Genomic DNA, 27,155 nt, shown 5'->3' on the forward strand with positions numbered 1-27,155 from the left:
GAACTTGATGACTAATGCTTTTGTTGGCATCTATAATGGAAGAAATAATTTGGTCCCCAGAATGTGTATTTCTGCTTTATGCTGCTAGCCAGCTAGCTGTCAGTGTGAAGAGATACAACTCCTTCTGAATTATTTCAGTGCTGTCATTTAAAAGCATGTTAAATAAATATTGAGACTTCAGTAAGCTATTTTGTGCCTACACCTCTCCCTTATTTATATTGTTAGTAGAGCTTCCACAAAATATGTCCCTTAACTGAAAGTGGAAAGATACAGACTCCATAAGACTAAAGGGAAGAAAATAGTTGGGTGGAATTGCAAAATGCTCCCTTCACAGAGGATATGTCTCCAGACAGTTCTCAAATATACCCAGTATAATCAACACTCACTACCAAACTATACTACTTACTGCCAGACACTGTACTAGGCACATCTTCATTTCCTTCCTTCACATTCAGAAGCACTTCTTGGTCTCCTGTTAAAATTCTTCATGGCCTCAAATGACATTTCCTTCTTGGGGTGAACTTCTTTCCTATTTTTCTAGCTGGTATTGAGCTTTTCTGATAGCATTTCACAAAATCATGAGATTTCTGAGTTGGAAGGAATCTTAGAATCATTTAACTTTCTCTCTGAAACCCAGAGAGAAGTTACTTTTTCCAAGGTGTATAGATAAATTGGAAGTAAGCAATTTTGAGTTTGCTGTACAGAAGCCCAGTCATACACTGCCAAGTGTATAAAAGTCATACACAGACTTTTATTGCTAAGATCTATAAAAGTCTGTCTGCTCTATCAGTGTGTCAGCTCTTTGAGGAGAAGACCAAGTCTTGGCCATCTACTATTTGCCAAGTAGGCACGTAGTCAGGAGATAAGTGTCTGCCTAATTGATTTAGTTAGAAAAGGTGCTAGTCCAAGAAAAATCATGGGTTTGATTGATTGCCAACAATGCCTGTGAAGAAGCCAAAAGCAAATTTGTGCCTGGAATTTGCTGTCATCATAACTTCTGTACAACAGACTACCTTGAAGTAGATGGGAATTGTGACTTTTAGAAGATGCAATAAGAAATATTTCATGACGCAGAGCAACTATGTTGTACTGAAAACAGGGCAAGCTCTTCTAACCACAAAGTCAAGTGGGTGATGTGTGCTTATTTTCCACAGTTTGATTATCATTAATAGTGAAATAAAAATAAACCTTCTATAGATTTTTCCTTAAAATGCACATCCCCACGCAATCCTTTTTAAATGTGCAAGTGTATTCCCATTAGAAAATCAGAATGCTATGTGAAAAAACTGACAAAACTTCTAGGAATGTTTTTAAACTTTGGCCAATTTCTCTGGCAAGGATACCTTTTTTAATCTGAAGGACAAAAGCACTGAAGAGGCACTTTGAGAATAATGGAGATTATTGGGAGATTAGAATTTAGCTCTTAGTTTGCCACTATTCCATCTATTCATCCATCCTTTCATTCATTTCTTCCTTCAACAGATGTTTATTGAGTACCTACTATGTGCCAGGCACTTTGCTGTGCACAGCAGTGAACCAGGTAGACATGGAGATTACATTCTAGAGAGGAAGACAAACAATAAACAAAAGAAAGCAAATAAAGAAGACAAATATAGATTGTAATAAATGCCACAAGTAAATAAACAGTATGAGAGAGTAATAACTGGGGAGGTAGCAGCAGCAATTACTTTTAGTCTGACCAGCTAGGCATCACATATCCAGCTAGGCATCACATATCCAGCTATGTAATATCAGGCTTTTTTGGTACCAGAGTTCCAACATGAGAAACTGAAGCTGAACTGGATGACAGTGGAGTAGACAGAGCCTTGGACTTGAAAACTTAAGCTCAAGTTTGGTCTTGTTTGTAGAACTATACCTGCACGGTCTCCCTGATGAAAGATACTGTGAGCGGATTGTGAAAGCCCTTGTGAACTGAACAGACTAAGCCACAGACTAAGAGCATTCCTTTTCCTTCTTTAAGACTGTTTACACCTCTTTGGATATTTATTTTCATTTATACTAGAGAAGACTTCTGAGAACTTCAGAAACCCTAGATTAAAATTTTTATTCTACTTCCAGACAAGAAGCACATCTGCTTCATGAACAGGATAAGTATGGTAAACTGGCACTGATAATCTATTCTTCACTGCACATATAAAAAGAGCACTTACCTCCCCTTTTTTCCTGTAATAAGTTCAACTCAATTAGTGATAGGTTAAAGAAAAAAAACCCAAACCACTAGCAAAACCATTATTTTTTCCTTTAAAATTTCAGCTATGATCAGGTTTGGCTACATAGTCAAAGAATAGAATCCTTCAATGAAAGTGAGGCCATCACATCCAAGAAGATAAACAGTACCGAGTGTAAAGTGCCATTATTGGTCACTGCAGGAAGGCGAGCCCATCGCTCATTTTCCAGTTCTTCCATTACTTGGTTCATTGCACTCTTTAGCCATGTGTCCACAGAAACACCGATCTGCTTTAGCAGGTCCAGCCGGGCTTCAGCTTTCAACTTAATAATCTAAGAAAAAAAAAAAGGTCAGAAATCAAGGCTTTTTTTTTCTCAAATTGACTGTTTTTAGTTATTCGATTTATTAATTAGAACAATCTTGATATTCATTAGCGATTCGGCCTTGGCATAGTTGTTAATTTTTCAACTGGCGAGAGGGAAAGAGGGAAAGGTAAAAGAGGGGGTAGCGGGGGAGAAAGACAAGAACGGGGATCACGGGCTGCTAACAGTGGCAAATGGCACACTTGCATCTTGACAAGCCATCAAATGTAACATAAATAGGAAGATACTGATGTGCCATAAAGTCTGAATTCTTTTCTTCTTAATAAGGCTATGCTTCAGAACATCCTAAAATCTAGCATCTTCAACAGACTTCTAATCTAACCCAGCTCTTGGACCTTTTCTTCTCCTCTATAATCCATTTTTTTTACAAGACTGCAAATGATATCATGTCACTCCCTTGCTTAAAAACTTTCACGACTCCTGACTGCCTACTGAGTAAAGATTTTAAATTAAATTATGATGCAGCTGTCGGAAATAGTAGATTGAGACTCATACAAAGTTCCTATTCTCCAAATGAAAAAAAGGGAAAAACTGCCTGTTTTTTGGCTCTTGTGTCAAGAGGTAAGCAAGTAAACCACTGAACCAGTTTAAACCTGTCTCAATCAAGCGGTAACTGCTTTGCTCTAATAGCCAGGCTTCTGAAAGTGAGCCAATCAGGATAGTCTCGTGATTCTGCAAGGCAGCCAATCAACCACAGTCTCATTCCAGTAATCATCACTCCTGCTTCTGATAGTCTATTAATCTCTATATATCACAGCTAAAAGTGAGCCAATCTGTATAACATTTCCAGTTTTGAAAATATGCCAATCCCTGAAATCCACACTTCTCAAAACCCTATATGTAAGTTCTGCTTTGTTCAGAGAGACTGTATTTTGTAAGTATCATTCTCTTTTGCTTTACCAAGTAGTACATTCAGCTTAATTGTTCCACATAGTAGAGTGGTAGTCTCTTCCTCTAACAGTTGAAGGCTCCACTAAGATAATTTTAAGGACCCCTACTTGAAGGGCTTTTGAGAGACTCTTGGACAAACAAGTGTGCTCACTGAGCCTTTCTGGTATGCAATTTGATCACTCTCTGCTGGGGGATGTTGGTATCAAAAAGGATCTGAGCTCTGACTTGTTTCACTGAACTCTCACTGCTGAATTTACTTTGTATTCCTAAGATTTGTAAGTACACAGATTTTAAAAAACAGATAAAACTCATATCCTATAAAATTCACCATCTTAACCATTTTTAAGTGTAAAACTCAGTGAATTTGGATATCATATACATCTTTATATAAAGTAATTAAGAGTTTTTGGCTGTTTTTGGTATATCATTTGGTAAATAGTTCTGCAGAAATCTACTTATTCTTCTAATAAAGATTTTTTTTTGCAACAACTTTATTGAGATAAAGCTTCCATACCATAAACCCCACCCATTTAAAGTATATATTGCAATAGTTTATAGTATATTCACAGATATGTGCAACTATAATGATAGTCAATTTTAGAACGTTTTTAACTCCTCCAAAAGAAATCCTGTATCCTTTAGCTATTGCTCCCCTACCTCTTAGTTCCTGCAGCTCTGGCAGCCACTAATCTACTTTCTCTCTATATAGATTTATCTGTTCTGAACATTTAATATAAATAGAATCATACAATATGTGGTTTTTTGTGAGGTTCATCCATGTTGCAACACATATGACTATTTCATTTTCTTTTTTTTTCAGCCAAATAACATTCTATTGTATGGATATATCACATTTTGCTTATCCATGTGTCAGTTGATAGGCATTTGGGTTGTTTCAACCTTTTGGCTAATATGAATAATGTTGCAACATACATTAGTGTACAAGTTTTTGTGTAGATATATGTTTTCATTTCTCTTGAGTATATACCTAGGATTGGAATTACTTGTTCATAAAGTAATGCTATGTTTAACCATTTGGGGGAAATGTCAGACTGTTTTCCAAAGTAGTTGTCTCATTTGACAATCCCACCTGCAGAGTAGAGGGTTACCAATTCTCACATCCTGGCAAACACTTGTTAATGTCTTCCTTTTTTGATTCTAGCCATTCTAGCGAGTGTAAAGTGGTCTCTCATTGTGGTTTTGATTTGTATTTCTCTGATGACTAATGATGTCAAACATCTTTTCATGGGGTAATTGATCATTTGTATATCTTCTTTGGAGAAATGTCTACTCAGATCTTTTGCTCATTTTAAAATTGGGCTGTCTTTTAATTTTGTCTTTGTCTTTTAATTCTAAGAGTTTTTATATACCCTAAATAAAAGTTCCATATCATATACATACTTTGCAAATATTTTTCCCCATCCTGTGGGTTGTCTTTCACTTTCTTGATAGTATCTATTGAAGCATGAAAGTTTTAAATTTTGATCAAATCCAATTTATCTATTGCTTGGGCTTTTGGTATCATATCTAAGGCATTAATCCAAGGTCACAAAGATTTACCCTTATGGTTTCTTCTAAGAGTTTTATAGTTTTAGCTGTTATATTTAGGTGTTTGATAATTTTGAGTTAATTTTGGTATGTGGTGTGAGGTAGGGTCCAACTTCATTCTTTTGCATGTGGATATCCTGATGTCTCAGCACCAGGATAGTATGCATTTTAAATTATTATAGGCAATGAAATGTTTAAAGAAAAAAACAAAAAACCTTTTCTTGGAAATTATAAATGTAAGCCATTTACCTACAGAAGCAGAGAAACAGAGGAGGGAGGGAGGGGAACAAAGAGAAAGAAGTAGAGTTTATTCTATTTCTCAATACCAAGTAATTTAGTTTTCATAAAATTTATTTTTGTCAGTGCTTTGCCAGACTGATGAACCTGGCTGATGAACATGGTATTTGCAAACTTAAGAGATTTAGACTGCAGTCTCAGAATAAACATTGCTATCTTTCCTTAGAGTTCTGCCTGTTTATATTTTAAAACTGTTTAAAAGCAGAATTTTCCAGTGTTTTCAAACGAATTTTGATGGTTTGCCAATGAATTAACATTCTGCAGAGCATAGCTCTCTGTAACTTGATGGCATTCTGGATACAACTTGGCCAAATCATTTTTAGAACTTATAGACACAGAGCATTTTTAAATGATCTTTTGAAAAGCCAAATCCTTTAGAATACATAATATTGGTGTATTAGCAATGTCAGTTAACTGACTTTAATATAAAATTTAACATAAGCATATTCAAGTGTCAAGCCATAGTTGAGTTTATGAAACTTTAATCATAAAGTCTGTAAATCTAATTTGGGCTTAATTAACTTATCTTTAAAAATATCATTTCACTAAGGATAAGGACTGTGTGTCTGTCGTAACTCTATTATTTAGGACACTGTCTTGCATATATAGTAGGAAATGAATAATGGTAGATTATAGTATTCTCTACTCTCAATTACTTGTAGTATCTTAAAAAAACTACTCCAAACAACTTTTATTATATGTACTAGGAACTATACTATTTCATTTAATCCACACAACAATTCTGGAGATAAATATCATAAACTCCATTTTATAGATGAAAAAATGATTTAACCAAGGTTATATTAATTGCGGTAAATTTTTTCCCTCAGTAAATCATGCCTTCTGGTGTCCATGTAGCACCCCTCACCCCCAACATTGATTCTGGGCTTATCCATGTGATTTGTTTTGGCCAATGAGACATATGCAAACTTGATGGAAGCAGAGGTTTGATAAGTAGTATTAGAACTTGATTTTTTAGAATGTGCCTCCATCATGTGAGGAAGCCCAGTTTAGCCTATTTGAGGAAGAAAGACCTTATGGAAAAAAGGCCTAGCCCTCTGGCAGACTCTCTAGCTAAATGCAGCTCCTTGAGGAATCTCATGTAAAACTTGCGAACGAAATGCAGACAACACCCAGAATGGTGAGAGATAATAAATCATTGTTATTTTTGCCTTAAAGTTGGGTGTTTTTTTGTTTTCGTTTTTAAGGCAGCAATAGATTATGGTGTTTGAATATTTTAAGTTCGAAACATGTGGGGATTTTCTAGGTATCTTTCTATTACTGAATTTTAATTTAATACTGATGGATCAGAAAACATATTCTCCATAATATCAATTCTTTTAAACTTACTGACACCGGTTTATGATTTAGTATTTGGTCTCACTGAATACTCCATGGGTACTTTTTTTTTGGTAAATTTAGCATTAATTATTCCTTGAAAGATTAGAACTCAATAGTGAAGCCAGGGGTTTTCCTCACAATAATATTAAAACCAACAACTGTTTTTATTTCTCTAATGGGAATAAGACTATTTAGATAGTTTATGGTTCCTAAGTCTGTTTTAGTAAGTGATATTTTTCTATTAATTTGTCCAATTTATCAAAGTGTCAAATTTATTGGCTTGACGTCCATAATATCTTCTATCATTTTAGTATCTATAATATCTGTACTTACGTACTCCTAATTCTGGAATTAATTATTTGTGCCTTTTCTTTTTCCTTGTTTTTTTTTTTTGCCAGAGTTGGTGAATTTTATTATACTTTTCAAAGTTGCGAATTTTGACTTGCTGAGCAATGTGAAATTGGACTGCAAATACTCATGAGAGCTGATTCATAGTAGATGGGTAAACATATTCCACATGTACTTTAAAAGGACATATATTCTAATCTTGTGGGGTGGAGTGTTCTATAAATGACAATTAGATAAAGTTGGTTGATAGTGTTGTTCAATTTTCTATATTCTAACTGATTATCTAGCTCCTTATTCTATCAATCACTGAAAGAAATGTTGAAATCTCCTTTTAGTTCTGTCAGATTTTGCTTCATGTATTTTATAGTTCTATTAGTAGTTACATACACATCTAGGAGTGTTATGTTTTCTTGATGAACTGCCCTTATTTTAAATCATTATGAATTATCCCTCTTGTTCTGTAGCCTATTTTGTGTGATATTAATATAATCACTCCAATTTTTAATGAATAGAGTAACGGCTGAAATTTCTGCCCAGTTTTTTGTTTTCCAGCAGTTGTTTCCTGCCAAGCTCCTTGGAGTTTCTGCTCCACATGTGTATTCAGGATTTGGGTAGTTATTTATATGCAAACTTGAGGACTCACTGACATTCATCCTCAAGCCAGTAAAACACTCTGCTGTAATTCTAGTGTGCAGCCCTTCAAAAAGTGCTGTAAAATGTAAATGTCACCAAGTATAGTCCCGTTCTTTCAAGGGTTGATTGCTCTCCAGTTTTTATATGCTTTGGGTCATATAAATAGGTATTTTAAATATTTTTTACCCCAGATTAATAATTGTTACCTAGAAGAGGACATAAGCTAGTCTGTTATTACCAGAAGCAGAAACCCTTACAGAGATATATTCTACATTCAAAAAGAACTATGAAGAAATTTTAAATTATATTCAGTAGTTTATTATTAATCATATTTATATGGTAATTTTGAAACTTTAATATATACTACAGGATAAAGCAAATAAAATATGATAATATTATCAGGAACTAAGATTTTCAATATGAGAAAAAAGATAAATATAAAATCAAAGAAGTTTAACAAAATCCTTATAATCTTAAATTTTAATTGAAAATATCAATATGAATTCATGATTAAAAAAAATATTTCCTAGCTCTAACAACAAAGGAAGGGGCAAAAATAAGTAACACCCATAATAATAAGCACCTTCACAGTCTAGACCTTGGTATCTGAATACTCTTCTCTATTGAAAGAAATCAGAATTTGGCCTTGGAGAAATGGCCAAATCTAAATCTGGGTGAGGAAAATATAAGGTGAGCGTATGATAGCTGTTGTGCTAGAAAGCAAGAAGAGTGTTTAAAGACTAATGGGAATGTCAAAAGGACATGAAAGTCAGCTTAAATAGACTTTCACTGGCCAAATTTAGACAATATGGGGCTTTAAAAAGCCCCAATTACAACTGTAATTGAAAATATACTAAATAAATAAAAATCCATAATAAACTTAGAACACACAAGGTGGGACCCCATGAGAAGCAAAGAATAACTACTGGGGAAAGAACATCTACCGTGAAGCTATCTACGAACTGAAAAATTCCCAGAGCTTGTACAGGGCTGAAAGATGTTGCAACTCTATCCAGTCAGAGTTGAGAGATATTGCTGGATACCCAAGGCATAGAAACTGCAGAAAGAAAATGCATCAGTAATAGGGCTTAATTAGCCTTACTGGAAGAGCTACTCTAACCCAGCCCGAACAAAACTTAAAAGCAAGCCTCAAATGGATCAAACTGATCAGCAAGTAACTAACTGACTTGGCTGCCCAACACAAAACTCAATAGCCTTTAAAAGAAGAAAAGAGAATTCAGACACTCAAGCCAAACATTTACAATTTCTAGTATTCAATAAAAAATTACTAAGTATTGGAATAGCAAAAAAATATAAGCCACAATTAGAGGAAAAATCAGTCAATAGAGAGCCAGAATTCACAGATATGATATGGTAAGTAGACAAAGACTTTAAAGTCACTATTATAAATATACTTAAAGATTTTTAAAAACACAAAGATAAATAGGAGTGAACTGGAAGACATAAAGACTTAAACAGAATTTATAGAGCTGAAAACATAATATATGAAATCAAAATTCAGAGGATATACCCTGACCTAAACAGTAGGTTATACACTACAGAAGAAAAGATCAGTAAGCTTGAGTACATAATGATAGTAACTACTCTTCAAACTGATAGTAACTACTTATCATACAAACATAGTGACAGCAACTACTCATTAAGATAAAAAAGAATAAGGCTAGATAAACGATGTGTGGGTGATCTTAGTGTGTGATCTGTAGAACAATATCAAGCAATCTAATATTCAGGTTGCTGGAGTTGAACTAACCTGCCAGAAGGCAGATCAGTTGTGACTGGGTCACAAGAGCACTTTTTGGGGTGATAGAAATATTTTATATCTTGATTGTGGTGGTGGATATTTAGGGTTATGCATCTGTCAAAGCTCATCAAACTGTTTACTTGAAATGGTTACATTTTATTATATGTATATCTTGAGTTGATTTTTAAAATTCCATGACATCATAATGATACTTAAGAGAGAAAAGTATCCATTTGCCATCACTTGCCAATTGTAATGGGGAGAGGAGTGAGGAAAGAACCTTAACAGTGGAAAGATCTAGCACCACTTTAATTAAGTGACTACTGTTAGAATCATTCATAATCAGGCAAAATGATAAAAACCACACTGTGATGAATAACACAGCATCATCTATAAAGTATTCTTGCCCAAAATACTGACTCGAATCATTTTACAGAACAGTATTAACTTCGATTATAGAGAATTACAGAATTAACTTCCATTTTACAGAATAAACACACAAAGCTGATAATGAAAAATATTAATAGCTGAAGTTAGTATGCTGGGAAATATATATTTATTGTTCGTCTTTTCTATATGTTTGAAAATTTTCACAATAAAAATTGACTAAAGTGATTAGTCAAGAGGTATGTTAATATACCATACAATGAGTACAGTGAAACTCCATAATAACAGGCCCTGAGGTAATGTAAATTTGGATATGATGTAATTGGAAATTCTGGACTTTCTGGTTATAACCACTGTTCTCACCTACTTCAAATGAAAACCCAAACTCATGAGGCCCCAGTCCCCACCCTCCTATTCCTGGAAGATGCAAGGCCAACTGTGTAGGGGGCTTTTTCAGAGAAGAAGACCACTTTGTCTTTTCAGAAGAGAATCCCTCTGCTTTGCTTTATGAGGCAGATAGCAACCCCAAACCACAGAAAGGTTGGGACTTGCGCAGGCCTCAATGACGATTAGTAATTTTGAATTCCTAGTGTACAAGAGAACCTTGTGAGAGAACATTTTAAGAGAAAATGGTATCTATGAAAATGTGTTTAAATAGACAATAATTGATCTTTTTTGGTTTTGTTAATTCACTTGATATCACGTACTTTGGCTTTCAAATGTACATTCAATTCAGATCACAGAATATAGTTAATATCTTAGAGAAAGAATGATATAGTCTATAGTTCCTCCTGCAGACCTACATCAAACATGAGTTATTAAAAATTTGGGGGTATCTTTAAATTTTACATCAACTTTCTCCTCTTTGTGTTAAACATTTCACTGCCATAAGAAGAAACAATTATCTTCAACCCAAATAAAAGGTACAATTTAAACATATAAAAATAATTCTGTTCTGGAACAACATGAGTCATGTATATATAAGCTCCTAAAAAGATGGCTTTTTAAAACTTTTGGTTTCTTGGCAAGCTACTTTTAAAATAGGTATGTCACATGAGGAATGTGTGTGTGTCTGTATGACAAAGGCATTTTGAAAATTCAAATACTTAAATACCAGGTTAGAAAAACTGTTATTGAAGTTTAATTTAAGCAGCTATTGCTTCAATTCTTGAATCAGTCGGGGGCTGCAAATAGTAGCATATCTAGTACAAATATTTCTGTGACCGTCATAGAAATAGAACAATAATTTATTGCTGTATGTCTAGTATATTCATCAGTATCTGGCACAGAGCAGGTACTCATTAAATATTTGTTAAACTAATCCACTATTGAATTTGCTCCCGAATTAACCAGTCAGTAATTAATCAATCATTTAGAAAAAATTTTTTAATCTATTACTGAACACCACAAAGGTTTTTATTCTAATCAGCAAATCTAAATGGAAACACAATATAGAAAAGATTGGATAAAGCAGATTAACCAACAAGGGAGGTTAACATTCATTTTAGTAGGAGTTAAAAACCAAACATGAAGGATATAATGGAATTTTAACCAGCTCTCTTCTTTTGTATAGGTATTTATAATAAACAACTATTGAATAAAAAGAGAAAATCCAATGGAAATGATATACACGCAGGAGAAAGAAAAAGAGAATTCAATAAAACCATTATTGTCACTTTCTCTGAAGGTTCTTGTGGTGTAGTTCATCCAAAAATTTCACTGTGACAATCCTGTAAGTACGACCCTAATACTACCCTCATATTGGCCATCTAATTTTAGCTAGGTTATTCTCTGTATCTGATAAAGTGGACATCATGTGAGAAACCACTTTAAGATAGCTGTAGAATTAACTATATTTCACAGTCATTAAAAAATGAGATAGTGGATCTGGCGTCATGGTTTTTAGCATATTTCATATTTTTGGTAAGAAAATTATACTTGAGATGCAGAATTAAATACTGGTATTAGGAGAAATGAGACATTCTGTTGTGGGAATCTCACTTCATAGTTTTACCTTTAAGCTAACAAACACAGTATTTAGCACATTCATGGAAACAGCAGGTCATTCAGCCTAAATGCAGACTTTGTGTTACTGGTACCTATTACTGCACTACTGGGGGTTTGGTGGAGCTAGGGTAGCAGATGGTGACACCATGGATGGAGTCTGGAAATGGAAAATACAAGAGAGAACACGCCCTTTAGAAAACTTCTGAGACTTGTCCTGTTCTACCGAGGCTCTGACACTGGCTTCACTCAGAGTCTGAAGAAACAAACAACAGAAAAAAATTCTTCTACACAGCCAATGTTTCCCAAACTAGGCAACAGCTTGCCAATACTACTTGGCCAGCGTACTAGGGAAGTGGTTTAGCCATGACCCTGAATTTGGAGAGGAAAAAGGCTATTTATTGTATACCCTGCCCTCTTCACTATGGGGGCTCTAGATCATGTGCCAGGAAAAACGGCGAGTTGGGGTTACTGGGACTTCTCTAGACCAAGCAGATGGCAAGCCATTTCTGGTTCAAATTGCTTCCATGGGGTTGTGTCAAAAACATGCTCATATTCTTTGTTTGCCTATGGTGCCTCTCCACTGCATCCCCTCACCCCAAAACACGTCCTCAAAACCTATAGAGTCCTGAGGGGTATTTAAAAATCATTAAATTAGATTAACCCTCAACCAGTACAAGAATTCCTCACATAGAGTCCCTGACAGATGTTTGCCCAGAATCTTTTTGTACACTTACAGTGCTGCACTGTGTCATAGGGGAGCTTATTCCGTCATTGGGAAGATCTGACTGTTGGAAAGTATTTCTCAATACCAGGCTCAAATCTGCCCCCTTCCTACCTTCTTGCTTTGGTTCAAGTTCTGCTTCTTGAGGTTGCCTGGCATAAATCTGTGCTATGCCTCTCTCTCTGACTAATCGAATACTACTAATCTGTCAATACCCATTTAAGTCTTACCTTTTCTGTGTTACCTGCCCCAACAAGTCCTCCCATAATGATCTCTGTTTCTTCTGGGTTACTTAAGTAGGCTTGTATGGACCACTTCTTGGCACTTATGTTTTACGGTCTTAGTTATCTTTGGCATTCTTTATGCCTTCCTAACAAGAACATGTTCTCCTTGAGGGCTGGACAGCCTCAGTCTTTTTTTAAATGTCTATTTCCACATCCTTTCACCATGGTGCACTGGGAAGATAACTACCCAAGTGTGCATAGGTCCTCTGTGAACTGGTTCTAAACACAATTATTTTACTTACTTCTTACTATATTTCCTTACAAAAATCCTCCACGCCAATCAAATCTAACTGCCAAACTAAATCTTACGTCTTCCTCCTTCTCAAATAACTTACTTCTTTCCATATCAATCTCTCTCCCTCTAGGTCAGAGAATATTAGCCTATGGTACAAGAACTTCTGGACACTGTACACACAAATGTACAATGTTTCTTGTGGGAGAAAGGCTTTCACACTTTCATACAACCCTCAAAGAGATCCCTTTGCCAACCTCCACTTGCCCCAAATTAAAATACACCGTTGTAACTTTTTTTGCCTTGTTTGCTTAACCAAGTCTCTTCTCTCTTCTTAAAAGCTCGGCATATGCCCTGGATCCAAGGTTCTAGAAAACTTTCCATATAGGAGAGAATTTTCTAGTCTCTGAACTTTACATATATCAATTTCTATACCATTAATTTGACTGATTTATTATGTATCTTGTGAAACTTTAAAATTAGTATCTTTGTGACTTAATTCTTTTGTTATTTAATGTTTCATGATTATAAACTCTTCTTAGTGGGTTCAGTATCTTTTCATTGTGTGTACTACCTTGTACGAAACAGGTACTCAAAAATAATATTGTAGATACAGATGCAGACGGTGAATTATCTTTAAAATAATCAGTGTATGGAAACTGAATTCTAAAGGTACATTTCACAGTTAAGATGCTGGAGCTAGGCCACATGCCACAATTAGCTGCCACCTCACCTCTGCTTTACGAATATTTTCTCTAGCTTCATCTATTTTCTGTTCCAACTCAGCTCGGCTTTGTTCTGATACTGCAACTCCATGACATTCCAGATCATCTAAAACCTAGTAAAGAAAATAAGAAAACAATTACTGTTTTTTCTTAAGTGACTAGAGTAGTTAGGTAATTTAAGACTTTAGTAATGAGTGTGCAGGAGTCCCTTTTTAACCTTTTTTTCATATTTTGTTTATTAAAAAACACTGAATAATTATAGACCCACAGGAAGTTGCAAAAGTAGTACAGAGTCCCTTACCCCAAGTTCCCCTAATGACAACAACTTGCTTAAGTATAGCACAGTATGAAAACCAGGAAACTGACATTGGCATAATCTACAAATGTTGTTTTGATTGTATGTTTTGATATACATACCTTTAATTTTTAAAAACTACATGCATATAAAGTATTGTTACAAAACAACAATACAAAATGGCAAAAAGTCTGTTATATCTGTGCACCCCACCATGTACCTTCCTCCCCAAGATAACCACTGTCTCATCAATTTATGTATGTTTTTCAAACCATTTCTTATGTATTTCCTATATACTTGCGGTTTTGTTTAAAAAATAATGAAAGGAAATTGATCCTCCCCTCAATGTGTTTGAAAAAACTTTTTATGTTTTTACAAATAAATTGATTTCCTTCTCTAATTAATTGACAGATTCAATAGTTTAACTGTGGCATGCTTTATTTACTCTTAATCTATTGCTATTTGAGTTTGCAAATTTCTCAATGTTATAAATAGTACTATACAAACAATGCAGTCAATGACTCTTTGAACATATGTGGGAATATTTAAGATAAAAAACATAGAAGTGGAAATTGTACATTTTAATAGACATTACCAAATTGCCCCCAAAAGGTTGTACCTACTCTTCTATTAGTAGTGTATGAGAGTATGTTTCTCTATGTCTCCCCAACACTGGATATTCTCCATCTCTAATTTTTGCCGATATATAAAGATTATCGCATAAAGATTTTCATTTCTCTGTAATAGAGAGAGCATCATTTCACATGTTGTTGGCCATCTGTATTTCTACCTTTATAAATAGGCAGTTCATATTCTATACATACTTTTCTATTTTTTTGCCTTTCTGTCATTATTTACATATATATCTTTCTAGATATTAGTTCTTTTTGTTATTTACATTACAAACAACTCCTTCTATTCTATTCATTTTCTCTTAACTTTTAAAAGTTCTTTTGTTTTACAGAAATTTTTAGTTTTCATGTGGATATATTTATCAATCTTTTCCTTTGTGTGTCCTAGGTTTTGTGTCTTGCTTAAGAAGCCATCTGTAATATACCAAAAAATTCTATATTTTTCCAGTTTTTAAAAATCTTGTGTTTAGCACTTAGCTCTTAATTCTCCTGAAATTTATTTTGTATTTGGTGGAAGGGAGGAATCTACATTTTCCCCCAAATATACAATTTCTCTAACACCATTTACTGAATAAACCCTTTCCTTAAAGCTCTGAAATGTTATTAACAAGTTTTTTATTATGAAAAATTTCAAATATACTCAAAAGTAAAGAGATTAGTACGATGAACTTCTATATACTGATCACCAAGATTTAAGAGTTAACAAGATTTTTCCACATTTGTTTTATCTATTTTTTGTTGTTTGTTAAAGCGTTTTAAAGCAAATTTCAGACATCATGTCATTTCACTCTTACACACTTTTGTAACAGTCTTTAAAAATATAAACTTCGGGAAAAAAAATGCAACCGCCATGCCATTAACAGAACTAACAATATTTCCTTGGTAGCCTTAATAAGTTGTTCATCATTAAATTTCCCTGCCTGCCTCAGAATGACGTTTTATGATTTATTGGTTTAAATCAGTATCTAAAGATCCATACACACACAGATCATTTTAATTACTATGGTCAGTGTTTTATGTATCAGTATGCACTAAAGGTACATTAAGTCTCATTAGTGTTCTTGGCTATTCTTGTACAATAAAAAAAATCCAGATACATTTTAGAACCATTATTTTCAAGTTCCTTTAAAAATATCTTTTAAGTTTCATTGAGATTGAATTGAAATTACACATAAATTTAATAAAATCCACATATTTTTGCATCTCTCTAATTACTTATGCCTTCTTTTATGTTCTTGGCTGAAAAAAATGTCTTCTTATAGGTCATGACATTTCACTGGTTGATTCATCAGTATTTTATTGCTGTGGTAACTATTTTTTTCCAACTGCATTTTACAATATATTATTTCCAGTTAATAGGAAAACTAATGATTTTTGTATATAATCTTGTATCTATTCACCTTACTGAACTCTTATTATTTCTAAGAGTTTGACAGTTGGGTCTCTTATATTTTGAAGGTACACAATCACATCATTTATAAATAATGACAGAAGTACCTTTTCCTAATATTTATATACCCTTAGTTTTCATTCATTAATGCACTGGCTAAATGACACTGAAAAGTTGTGGTGATGATGGGTATTATTTTCTTATTATCACTGTAGTAGGCAGAATGGTCTTCAAAAGATGTCTACACCCTAATCCCTGGAACTATGTATATGTAAGATATAATCTGCAGATATATTAGAATTATAGACCCTAAAATAGGGAGATTATCCTGGATTATCTGAGTGGGCCTAATCTAATCACATGATCTCTTATAAACAGAGAACTTTCTCTGGCTGGAGTGAGATGAGAGATGAGCCAAAAGGGAAGTCAGTGAGATTCCAGGTATGAGAAAGATTCAAGACACCATTGCTGGCTCTGAGTTGTAGCAGCCCATGCACAAGAAAATAGAGAGACTGGCCTCTTGGAGCTAAGTGTAGCTCCTAGCTAATAGCCAAAAGGAAACAGGGACCTCAGTCCTAAAGTTATAAGGAACTGGATTCTGACAACAACCTGCAGGAGCTTGGAAACATTTTCTCCCCCAGAGGCCAGCATAGCTGACATTTCGATTTTGGCCTTGTTAGAGCTGGAGCTGAAAAACCAACCAAGTCCACTAGGACTTCTGACTCTCGGAACTGTGAGATAATAAATAAATTTATAATCTTTTAAGTAACTAAGTTTATGGTAGTTTTTTATGGTAGTTATAGAGAACTAATACAACCATCAAGTATAATGTTTGCTATAAGCCTCAGGAAGATATCCTCATCAGAGTGAAAAAGTCTTTATCCAGCTAGCTGGGAATTTTGTTTTATTTTTTAATCACTATGGGATACTGAATTTTATCATTGTTTTTGGTAACTATGAAAATAATCATATAATTTTTCATCTTTATTCTGTAAATGTAGTTTACTATACTGATAAATTACCTAATGTTGAATCATCCTTGCACCTCAATTAGTCATGTGCTTTTAAAACACAGCTGGATTCATTTTTATTCAACTTTATTTAGCATTTTTACAAGTTCGTTATATCTTTGTTAAAAATCAGTTGATCCCGTATATGTGGTGTGCCTATTTTTAGACTCGTTATTTTGTTCTATTCACCTATAAGTGTATTCTTACACCAATACTGCAACATCTTGATTACTGTAGTTTTATGTCTAAAATGAGGCAAAGTAAGCCCTCCAACTTTATCCTTATTTATCAAAATTGTTTTTGACTATTCTAGATCATTTGCATTCTCACATATATTTTAGAAGCATTTGTCAATTTCTACTAAAAAAACAAACAAACAAAAAAACCCTAACAAACAAACTCTGCTGGATATTTGACTTGGATTGTGTTAAACATATGGATTAATATGGAGATAACTGACATTTTTAAAATATTGAAACTTCTATTCCATCAGTCTATATGTCTGTTCTTATGCCAATACTACAATATCTTGAATTCTGTAGCTATGTAATAAGTTTTAAAGTCAGGAAGTATGAGTCTTCCAATTTTGTTCTTTTTCAAGATAGTTTTAGCTATCGAAGGTCCCTTGAAATTCCATATGAATTTTAGAGTGGGTTTTTCTATTTCTGCAAAAAACACTGTTGGGATTTTGATAAGGAATGTATTAAATCTGTAGATTACTTTGGATGGTATTGTCATTTTAATGCTATCTTCCATTCCTTGAACATAGGATGCCTTTCCATTAATTTATGTCTTATTTAATTCCTTTCATCAATGTTTTATAGTTTTAGTGTACAAGTCTTTTGCCTCCTTCATTAGGTTTATTCCTAAGTATTTTATTCTTTTTGATGCTGTTGTAAATGGAATTGTCTTCTTAATTTCCTTTTCAGATTATTCATTGTTAGCATATAAAAATGTAACTGATTTTTGCGTGTTAATTTTGTATCCTGCAACTTTGCTGGATTTGTTTATTAACTCAGTGTGTGTGTGTGTGTGTGTGTGTGTGTGTAAAATATTTAGGATTTTCTACATTTAAGATCGTGCCATTTGTGAACAGGGATAATTTTATTTCTTCCTTTTCAATTTGGATGGCTTTTATATTTCTTTCTCTTCAAGTAATTGCTGTGGTTAGGATTTCTAGTAGTGTGTTCAATACACTACTGATCTTAGAGGAAATGCTTTCCATCTTCTACCATTGAATATCACTGCTTTTTAACAAATTGATTATGATATGCTTGATGTGATCTTTGTGTTTTACCTGTCTGGGTTTGTTGAGCTCCTTATATTTTGGGGTTCACAGTTTTTATTAAATATGGACAGTTTTCAGCTATAATTATTTTTTCAAATATTTCCCTCCCCCTCTCTTTCTGTCTCCTGAAGGAGTCTCTTTTTAACTCATAAAGTGTGTCAGATCACATATTGTCCCACACAGGTCAATGATGCTCTTTTTATTTTTAAGTTTTTATTTCTCTGTTTCAGTTTGCCTAGTTTCTTTTGCTATGCTTTAAAATATTGTCATTATTTTTTTGCAGCATCTAATCTATTGAATTTTTCAATTCAAATATTGTATTTTCAGCTCTAAGTTCCATTTGGTTCTTTTGTCTATATTCCTTTTCTTTCCTCAATATGTTCATATTTATTTTCTTTTAAATCCTTGAGTTTATTCACTGTTCTAAAGTCCGTATGTGCTGGAAGTCCTAGCCACAGCAATTAGACAAGAAAAAGAAATAAAAGGCATCCGACTTGGAAAGGAAGAAGTAAAATTGTCATTATTTGCCGATGACATGAAACTATATAGAGAGAACCCTAAAGATTCCACTAAAACTGTTAGAACTAATAAATGAATTCAGTAAAATAGCAGGATACAAAATTAATATTCAGAAATCGGTTGCATTTTTATACACCAATAACTATCAGAAAGAGAAATTAAGAAAATAATTTTATTTACAGTCTCATAAAAGAAATATCTAGGAATAAATTTAACCAAGGAGATAAAAGACCTGTACTTGGAAAACTATAAGACACTGAAGAAAAAAACTGAATAAGATACAAATAAATGGAAGGATATACCATGCTTATAGATAGGAAGAATTAACATTGTTAAAATGTTCATACTATCCAAAGCAATCTACAGATTCAATGCAATCCCCATCAAAATACCAACAGCATTTTTTCACAGAAAAATAATCTTAAAATTTATATAGAACCACAAAAGAACCCAAATAGCCAAAGCAATCTTAAGAAAGAGGAACAAAGTTGAACATATCATGCAACTGATATCAAACTATACTATAGGGCTATAGTAATCAAAAGAGCATGGTACTGGCATAAAAAAAAGACATATAGATCAATGGAATAGAGAACCCAGAAACAAACCCACACCTATATGGTCAATTAATTTACGACAAAGGAGGCAAGAATATACAATGGGGTAAAGACAGTCTCTTCAATAAATGGTATTGGAAAACTGGACAGACACATGCAAAAGAATAAAACTGGATCACTTTCTTATTTCATATACAAGAAAAAACTCAAAATGGATTAAATAATTAAATGTAAGACCCGAAACCATAAAACTCCTAAAAGGAAATAGAGGCAGTAAACTCTCTGACATTGCTGTTAGTAATATATTTTTTTTGGATATGTCTCCTTGGGCAAGGGAAACAAAGGAAAAAATAAACAAATGGGACTACATCAAACTAAACAGTTTTTGCACAGCAAAGGAAATCATAAACAAAATGAAAATACAATCTACTGAACTGGAGAAGATATTCATCAATGACATATCTGATGAGGGGTTTATATCCAAAATATCTAAAGAACTCACATAACTTCACACCAAGAAAAGAGTCTGATTAAATAATGGACAGAGAACCTGAACAGACATTTTTCCAAAGAGGACATACAGATGGCCAACGGACATATAAAAAGATGTTGAACATCACTAATTATCAGAGAAATGCAAATTAAAACCACAATGAGATATTACCTCACACCTGTCAGAATGGCTATCATCAATAAATCAACAAACAACAAGTGCTGGTAAGAATGTGGAGAAATGGAACCGTTGTGCGCTATTGATGAGATTGTAAACTGGTGCGGCCACTATGGAAAACAGTTTTGTGGTTCCTCAAAAAATTAAAAATAGAACTACCATATGACCCAGCAATTCTACTTCTGAGTATTTATCCAAAGAAATCCAAAATACTAATTCAAAAAGACATATGCACTCAAACGTTCACTGCAGCATTATTTATAATAGCTAAGATATGGAAGCAACCTAAGTGCCCATAAATGCATGGCTAAAGAAGATGTAGTACATTTATATAATGGAATATTATTCAGCCATAAAAAAGAATGAAATCTTGCCATTTGTGACAATATGGATGGACCTAGAAGGTATTATGCTAAGTGAAATAAGTCAGACAGAGAAAGACACATACCATATGATTTCACTTATATGTGGAATCTAAAAAAAAACAAAATAAATGAATAAACAAAACAGAAACAAACTCATAGATACAGAGAACATTTTGATGGCTGCCAGATGGGAGAAGGGGTTAGGGTGAAAAGGGGGAAGAGATTAAGATGTACAAATTGCCAGTTATAAAAACTGTCATGGGGATATAAAGTATAGCATAGGGAATATAGTCAGTAATATTACAATAACTATGTATGGTGTCAGATGGGTAAGAGACTTATCTGGTGACCACTTTGTAAGTTATATAAATGTCTAATTACTATGTTGTTCACCTGAGAAACTAACATAACATTGTATGTCAACTATAACTGAAAAATAAAAAATACTAAAAAATAAAGTTCTTATTTGCTAATTCCATCATTTATGGGTCTGCTTTAATTGACTTTTTTCGGGGGGAAGGGTCATGGTTTACATTCTGCTGCTTCTTTTAATATGTAGTAATTTTTACTTGATTCTTGACATTGTTACTATGTTACTGAATGCTGGATTTTGTTTTCTTTCTCTGAAGAGTCGTAGATTTTTTTCTGGCAGGCAATTAAGTTACTTGTGGATTAGCCTGATCTTTTTGAAGCTTGTTTTAAAGCTCTGTTAGTTCTGAAGTAGCCTTATTCTAGGGTTAATTTAGTCCCACCATCAATGTATGATCCTTCTGTAATATCTTGAATACCCTAGGTGATCCATGAGTACTCTCGACTCGGCTGGTCAGACCTTGAATGTGTCCCCATTCGATGTGAACTCTGGGAATTGTTCATCCTATAATTCCATTGTTTTTCTTTACATGGTCTTGTGGGGTTTCACTCTATGCATGTGTGGTTTAGTATTCAACAACGGACTAAAGGGAGACCTATATAGATTTTTGGAATTATTTTTCTGCATTTCCCTGCAGTCTAGTACTCTGCCTTGAAAATTCATGCCACTTCAGCTTCTCTGAACTCTGATCTCTATCTTCTCACCTCAGCAAGACTGTGGTGCTCTGCTTCAGTCTCTCTCTCTGTATTGTAAAAGGGAAAGTGCCTTCAGGTGGAAAGCCTGGGAAGTTATAGGGCTAATTTAATTTATTTTCCCCTTCAGGTTTCATAATCCTGTTATTTACTACTGTCCAATGTCTGAAAATGTTTGTTTCATATATTTAGAACAATTTTATAGTTGCTTATGCAGGAAGGTAAGTGTGATCTCAGTTACTTCATCATGGCCAAAAGTAGAACTGATTTTAGTGTTTAAAAAAAAAACCCCTAATTTTATTGCTTAAAATATACTTTACTAGATTAAAGCCTATCACAGATCATACTATAAAGAACTGAAAAGTTATTGAAAGCTGATTGTCTCCACCTCCCAGAAAGACACAACATGCCTCGATAAAAGAGAGAGGAAGCAGATTTATTTTTAATATTCAAACATTTACTTTCAAATATAGTCAAGCATTCTAGTAGGAAAAAAATCTCTTTATGTGCTTTATTTATTTTTAATATTCAAACATTTACTTTCAAATATAGTCAAGCATTCTAGTAGGAAAAAAATCTCTTTATGTGCTTTATATTTCTACATATAAAGCTTCAGTAATTAATCTCATCACCATTTATTGGATGTGTGGGTATACAGATAACTTGTCTCTCTAGGTCACAAATTCTTTAACTGAGATAAACTATATTAGAGGAACTGAACCCAAGAAGCCTATCTGTCCTTAAATCTGATTTAGATGATGAGATTCTAGATTACAAGCTGAAGTCTGATGCCAGGCTTTGGAGGACTTGCGATAAAGAGGAGAGTTATATTTTGCATGCAAGAAAGGTGCAAACTGTTATGGCAGAAGGTTGACTGTGGCAGATTATGCTTTTTAAAAAATAGCAACTATAATATTTCCTATTCCACATGTTCTTCTGGAACCTTGCTATTTCTCCACCAAGAAGTGGAATTTATGTCCTCTCCTTGAACCAGGATAGGCTTTTATGACTGCCTCAATTAATAAAAATGTGACATAATTAATATTATATTTTTCCCGACGCTACGTCAGAAAAGAGGATATAGCTTCTTTGTGGCTCACTCTTGGGACTCATACCTTTGGGGCCTTATGCTACTAGGTAAGAAGTAAGGCTAAGCTGAAGCTGCCATACTGGAGAGGTCATATGGAGAGACCACAGAAAGACAGATGCACAAGAAGCTCTAGCTATTCTAGTTCCCAGCTGTTCAAATCTTCTTGGTCCAAACAGCAGATATTTCAGTGGGAAAGCCCATGAGATGATTCTAGCACTGGTCACTGATTACAATGAGAGACCCTTAAGTGAGAACTGCCAAGCTGAGCCCATCTAATCCCCAGAGTAGGAAGAGACAATATAAAAAAACGCGCTTTTTTTGGCATTAAGTTTGAGTGTTTTGGTATGTAGCCTTAGATAAGTGGAACACTGAATTTGAGATGCCTGTGAGATAGTGCAAAGTAGATGTCAAAGCAGGCAAGAAGATATATGGATACACAGAACAAAGGCCCAATGTTGGAAATATTAATTTATTACCTGTTGATGAATAGGATTACGTGAGACTGCCGATAATGGGAATAAAGAATAAGACAAGCAGACAGTCTAGTACAGAAATCTAAGAAATTTAAATATTTAAATGTGAGATGGGCAAGGAAAAACCTAGAAAAAGACTCTAGGAATGGCCAGAGCAGCAGAAGGTAAAACAGGACAATGTTATATCATGTATGACTAGAAAAGAGAATGTTTCAAGATAAAAGGAGTTATCAGTTGTGATAAAACAGCCAATAGGTTAAGTAAGATGAGAGATCAAAGTGCCCGTCATTGGTGATTTTGGCATGTGCAGTCTCTGTGAAGTGGTGTACGGGAAAGGGCTAAAAAGTAAGTTGGATGTTAGGAAATATAGATATTAAATATGGAAAGTTCTTTTAAGCAGTTGGATATGGAGATAAAGAGAAGAATAAAGTTCTAAACAAATGGAAATTGAGAAAATTTTTACTATAGCTAAAATAATTTCTCAGCACTTTTAATTTACTCGTGAAGATACATTTTCATGGAATATCTAACTGTCTTCAAAAAATCTGTCTTGGAGATGAAAAGCCAAATTCAATCTATGTGTGTCTTGCCCAAGAGACTATAATACACTATTACTAGCCTTTTTTTAGGCACTTTCTATGGCAAACAGATGAATTACTGCGTTGCTGCTAGAGGGCTTCAGGAATTTCCAACCCAAGTAAATAGCTGACAGCATACTGCTGAGTGCTGAGAAATTACAGAAGAAACATATACAGGATATTTTTCACATTAATGAAATTCAACTCCTTAAATTGTTTAGACATTTGGCTTAAGCTAAATATAGCTTAAGACTCTTTTTTACACTTACTCGTTGTTGGTGAACAATGTTTTTGTGCTCACGTGCCACGCGTGTGGCCCATTTCCGAGCCTCCTTGTTTAGACTGTGTTCCTCTGTGGTTCCAGTTTCTGATTCTAATTGTCGGCTCTACAACACAAGAGAGAACAGAGAGAAGGCACTGTTATCCTTACAGAAATCACTACCATTTTGTAGGTGGATCTGAGAGCCTTCACTTCATCAGCACTCAAAACACGATACATGCTCCACTACTGTGGGATATTAGCAGAAAACTAGAGGGGAGTATGAAATCATAAATGACCAGGGTTTTTTGGTCTTACATTGCTGAACATTAAAACTTCATCTCTAATACTGTGGATTGATCCATCTGGGATGTGAAGAAAGCTAAGCTAGGCTAAGCTAGAAGAAAAAGTATTCATGCTAACCTATTATGACACTAATAGTTGCATAGGTAAAAATGGAAACGACTCAATAATTTCAATGGGATTACACAGTGGATAGAGTGAAAACAACAACAACAACAACAAATAAACAATACAATAACAGCAATACAAACTCTCTGCCCTGCAAGATATTGGGTTTTAGTTTCAGGCCCATTACCAACTTACCATCAAAACTCGAACTAGCTTTTACCCTTCATTTGGGCTTTAATGTCACATGAAAGATAGTGATGCTAGATCAAATGATCACTAAGGGTTTATTCTAGCCCTAAAATGCTATGATTATGTTTCACAAAGAACAAACTGTAAAATCTAAATAAACAATAGTAATGGTTAAGCCCTACTGTGCAAGGTACTAAGGAAAGTACTTCACATACTCTTATAACAATCTTTTGAGATGGGTCGTACAGACAGTTTATAGAAAAGGAAACTGAGGCTCAGAGAGATTAAGTAAAATTTCCAGTGTCTACCAGATGTTAAATGTTACAGCTTTGATTATACAAGTCTGATTCCAGACTCAGAGCCCTTAACCTCTAAACTATCTGAACTTTCTCTAAACTCTCAAGAAACTAAGAAAAAAATCTTTATTAAAATAATTAGGAAAGAAAACAATTTCTTAAATATAAATTACCCACAGAGAATTTTAACACAAAAAAAGCAAAATTTTATTACACTAGGATGGTCTTAGAAAACTGACTTTTGCTCAAAATTGGTAAAGTAGAATTTGATAAAATTTTAATATTTTTGTTGGGATAGGCAAGGCTGAAACACTTTTACTCTATGCAGACATTTCAGCTAAACCTAGATTATACAATGATAAAAGAATTGAAACAGAACGAAATAATACAAATCAAAAGCTAATTAATTTTATAATTATATGTTATACTCTGATTCAATTTGGGGGGGACTAGGAATCTGGGAATTAACTTTAGTGTTATATTTTGCTTTGCAAAAGGATCTAGGCATTTCAATTTATATCTGTCCTCAGAAGTCAGAGTTTAAAATGTTAAACCCTGGATGAAGATGCAAAGGCAATCTACATTAGTCAGAAGAATCTGATATATAAGGGTAATTTAGGTGTATTCTAAAGAGCCCAGGTATAGATTTTTAAGTCAGACAGACCTAGTTTTAATACTTTCTATGCCACTTACTGGCTTTATGATCTTGGGTATGTTAATCTGATCTTAGTTACATCTGAAAATTGGTGAAGATGTCACCTATCTCATAAAGGTCATTAGGATAAAATTTAGCCATATTTTAAACATCCTCTTATAGTATGTATATATATTAAGTATCCAATAAATGGTTTGTTAATGTTAAAGATCCAATTGAAAATTATTTGAAACAAAAAATTTTCTCATTACTGTTAAAAAAAAAACCCAAATAATTCTTAAGTTCTTGATAGCCCAAAGAATAAATCATAAACAAGATTAAAAACTTATTGAAAGATCTTAAAGAGAATGAAACTTTAGGGAGTAGAGTTGATGAAAAAGGAGGCAATTGATGGAAAAATTTATTTTTTATTACTGAGCAACATTTTGGGAACAGGTAAATAGGTCTAAAATATGTTTGGGCTACAGATGGTGATAGTCCATATGCTCAGTGTCTGCTGCATTGAAATGTGCTTCAAAACAGAACAGGAAGAACAGCAATTTTAGAAATACAACAGAAGACAGTGGTGATTAGTCTTTCCTACATGTCCTCTACTCACCTGACAGGAAGAGTGGGCTAATGAGCACCAACAGGTGCTCTCTACTCCATGACAGACTTAGTGCTACCAACTCCAAGAGGAAACCAGAAAAGCAAGTAAACAATGGCTCCATTCTCACATGCAAAAACAGTACTAGTCTAAACTGAGTACTGTAATAATTAATTATTTGGGATTTCATTTCTTGTGGGCAGTAAGAATACCTAACTTACAACAAAACAAAAAGTACATGCAAAAATATCTTGCAGTTAAAAACATTTTTTAAAAAATGATTATTCTAAAAGCTTTTTCGATGGTTAACAATCTGGGATAATTTTTATAAAAGTATGGGCATTTTTCTTTTTCCATTATGAAAAAATTAATTGCTCCCCAAATGCTCAACATTTCTTTCAGAAAACAGAGTAGCATGCAGAAAGAACATTAATACTGCCATCAGGACAGTAATGTGCCATTTGCTCACTGTATGACTATGGACAAGTCTGTTTTCCGTTCTAGGCTTCAGTTTTCCTTTAATAAAGGCAAGGTTAGCTCTAAGGTTCTTTTCAGCACTCTTGTTAAGGAAAACTAAAGTGCTTCAGACAAGATAAAAAATGAGAAGTTCAATCTTTTCATTATAAATAGAAAGGGAAATCCCTAATTTATAAAGGAAAATGGAAAGCCCAATCTTATGCATTCAGTGGTCCCTTATACATATATCTTTCATTCCAATACCAGGTCCCACCCTTCATTAACATGCAAACCCATATATCCCAGTCCTCCCACCCTTGACCCACAACCCCATATACCTCAGCTATGGTCATTCTCAGAGCACTGACAGGGGAGAGCTCAATATCCACCAGTTGGGCAGCTTTTAAACTCTGCCCAATAAAGATTGCACAAGGACAGAAAACAGCATAGAGTTAAAATTTTAAGGCAAACAGGGACACACAGCTAAGAACATTTAGCACAGTGTCTAGAAACAACAAAGGATTTAGGGCTGCAGTTAGGCTTGGACAAGTGAGATGAGAGTCACTGTTATTCTGATTTTCTGAGGAAAATGAGCAAATTAGTCGCAATTTTAAGTCAAACTTGGCA

General features: G+C 34.0%; 1 protein-coding gene across 1 annotated transcript in view; it reads right to left on the reverse strand.

Moving 5' to 3' along the window:
* FCHSD2 (FCH and double SH3 domains 2) overlaps positions 1–27,155 on the reverse strand; it is a 212,655-nt gene that overhangs the window by 20,645 nt on the left and 164,855 nt on the right. Inside the window, 3 exon segments of the mRNA XM_039848321.1 lie at positions 2,359–2,520; positions 13,756–13,860; positions 23,946–24,062. Coding sequence (XP_039704255.1) covers positions 2,359–2,520; positions 13,756–13,860; positions 23,946–24,062 — 384 coding nt within the window.

This window comes from Pteropus medius, unplaced genomic scaffold, assembly GCF_902729225.1.
Source record: "Pteropus medius unplaced genomic scaffold, Ma_sr-lr_union100, whole genome shotgun sequence".
In the NCBI taxonomy this organism is placed as follows: Eukaryota; Metazoa; Chordata; class Mammalia; order Chiroptera; family Pteropodidae; genus Pteropus; species Pteropus medius.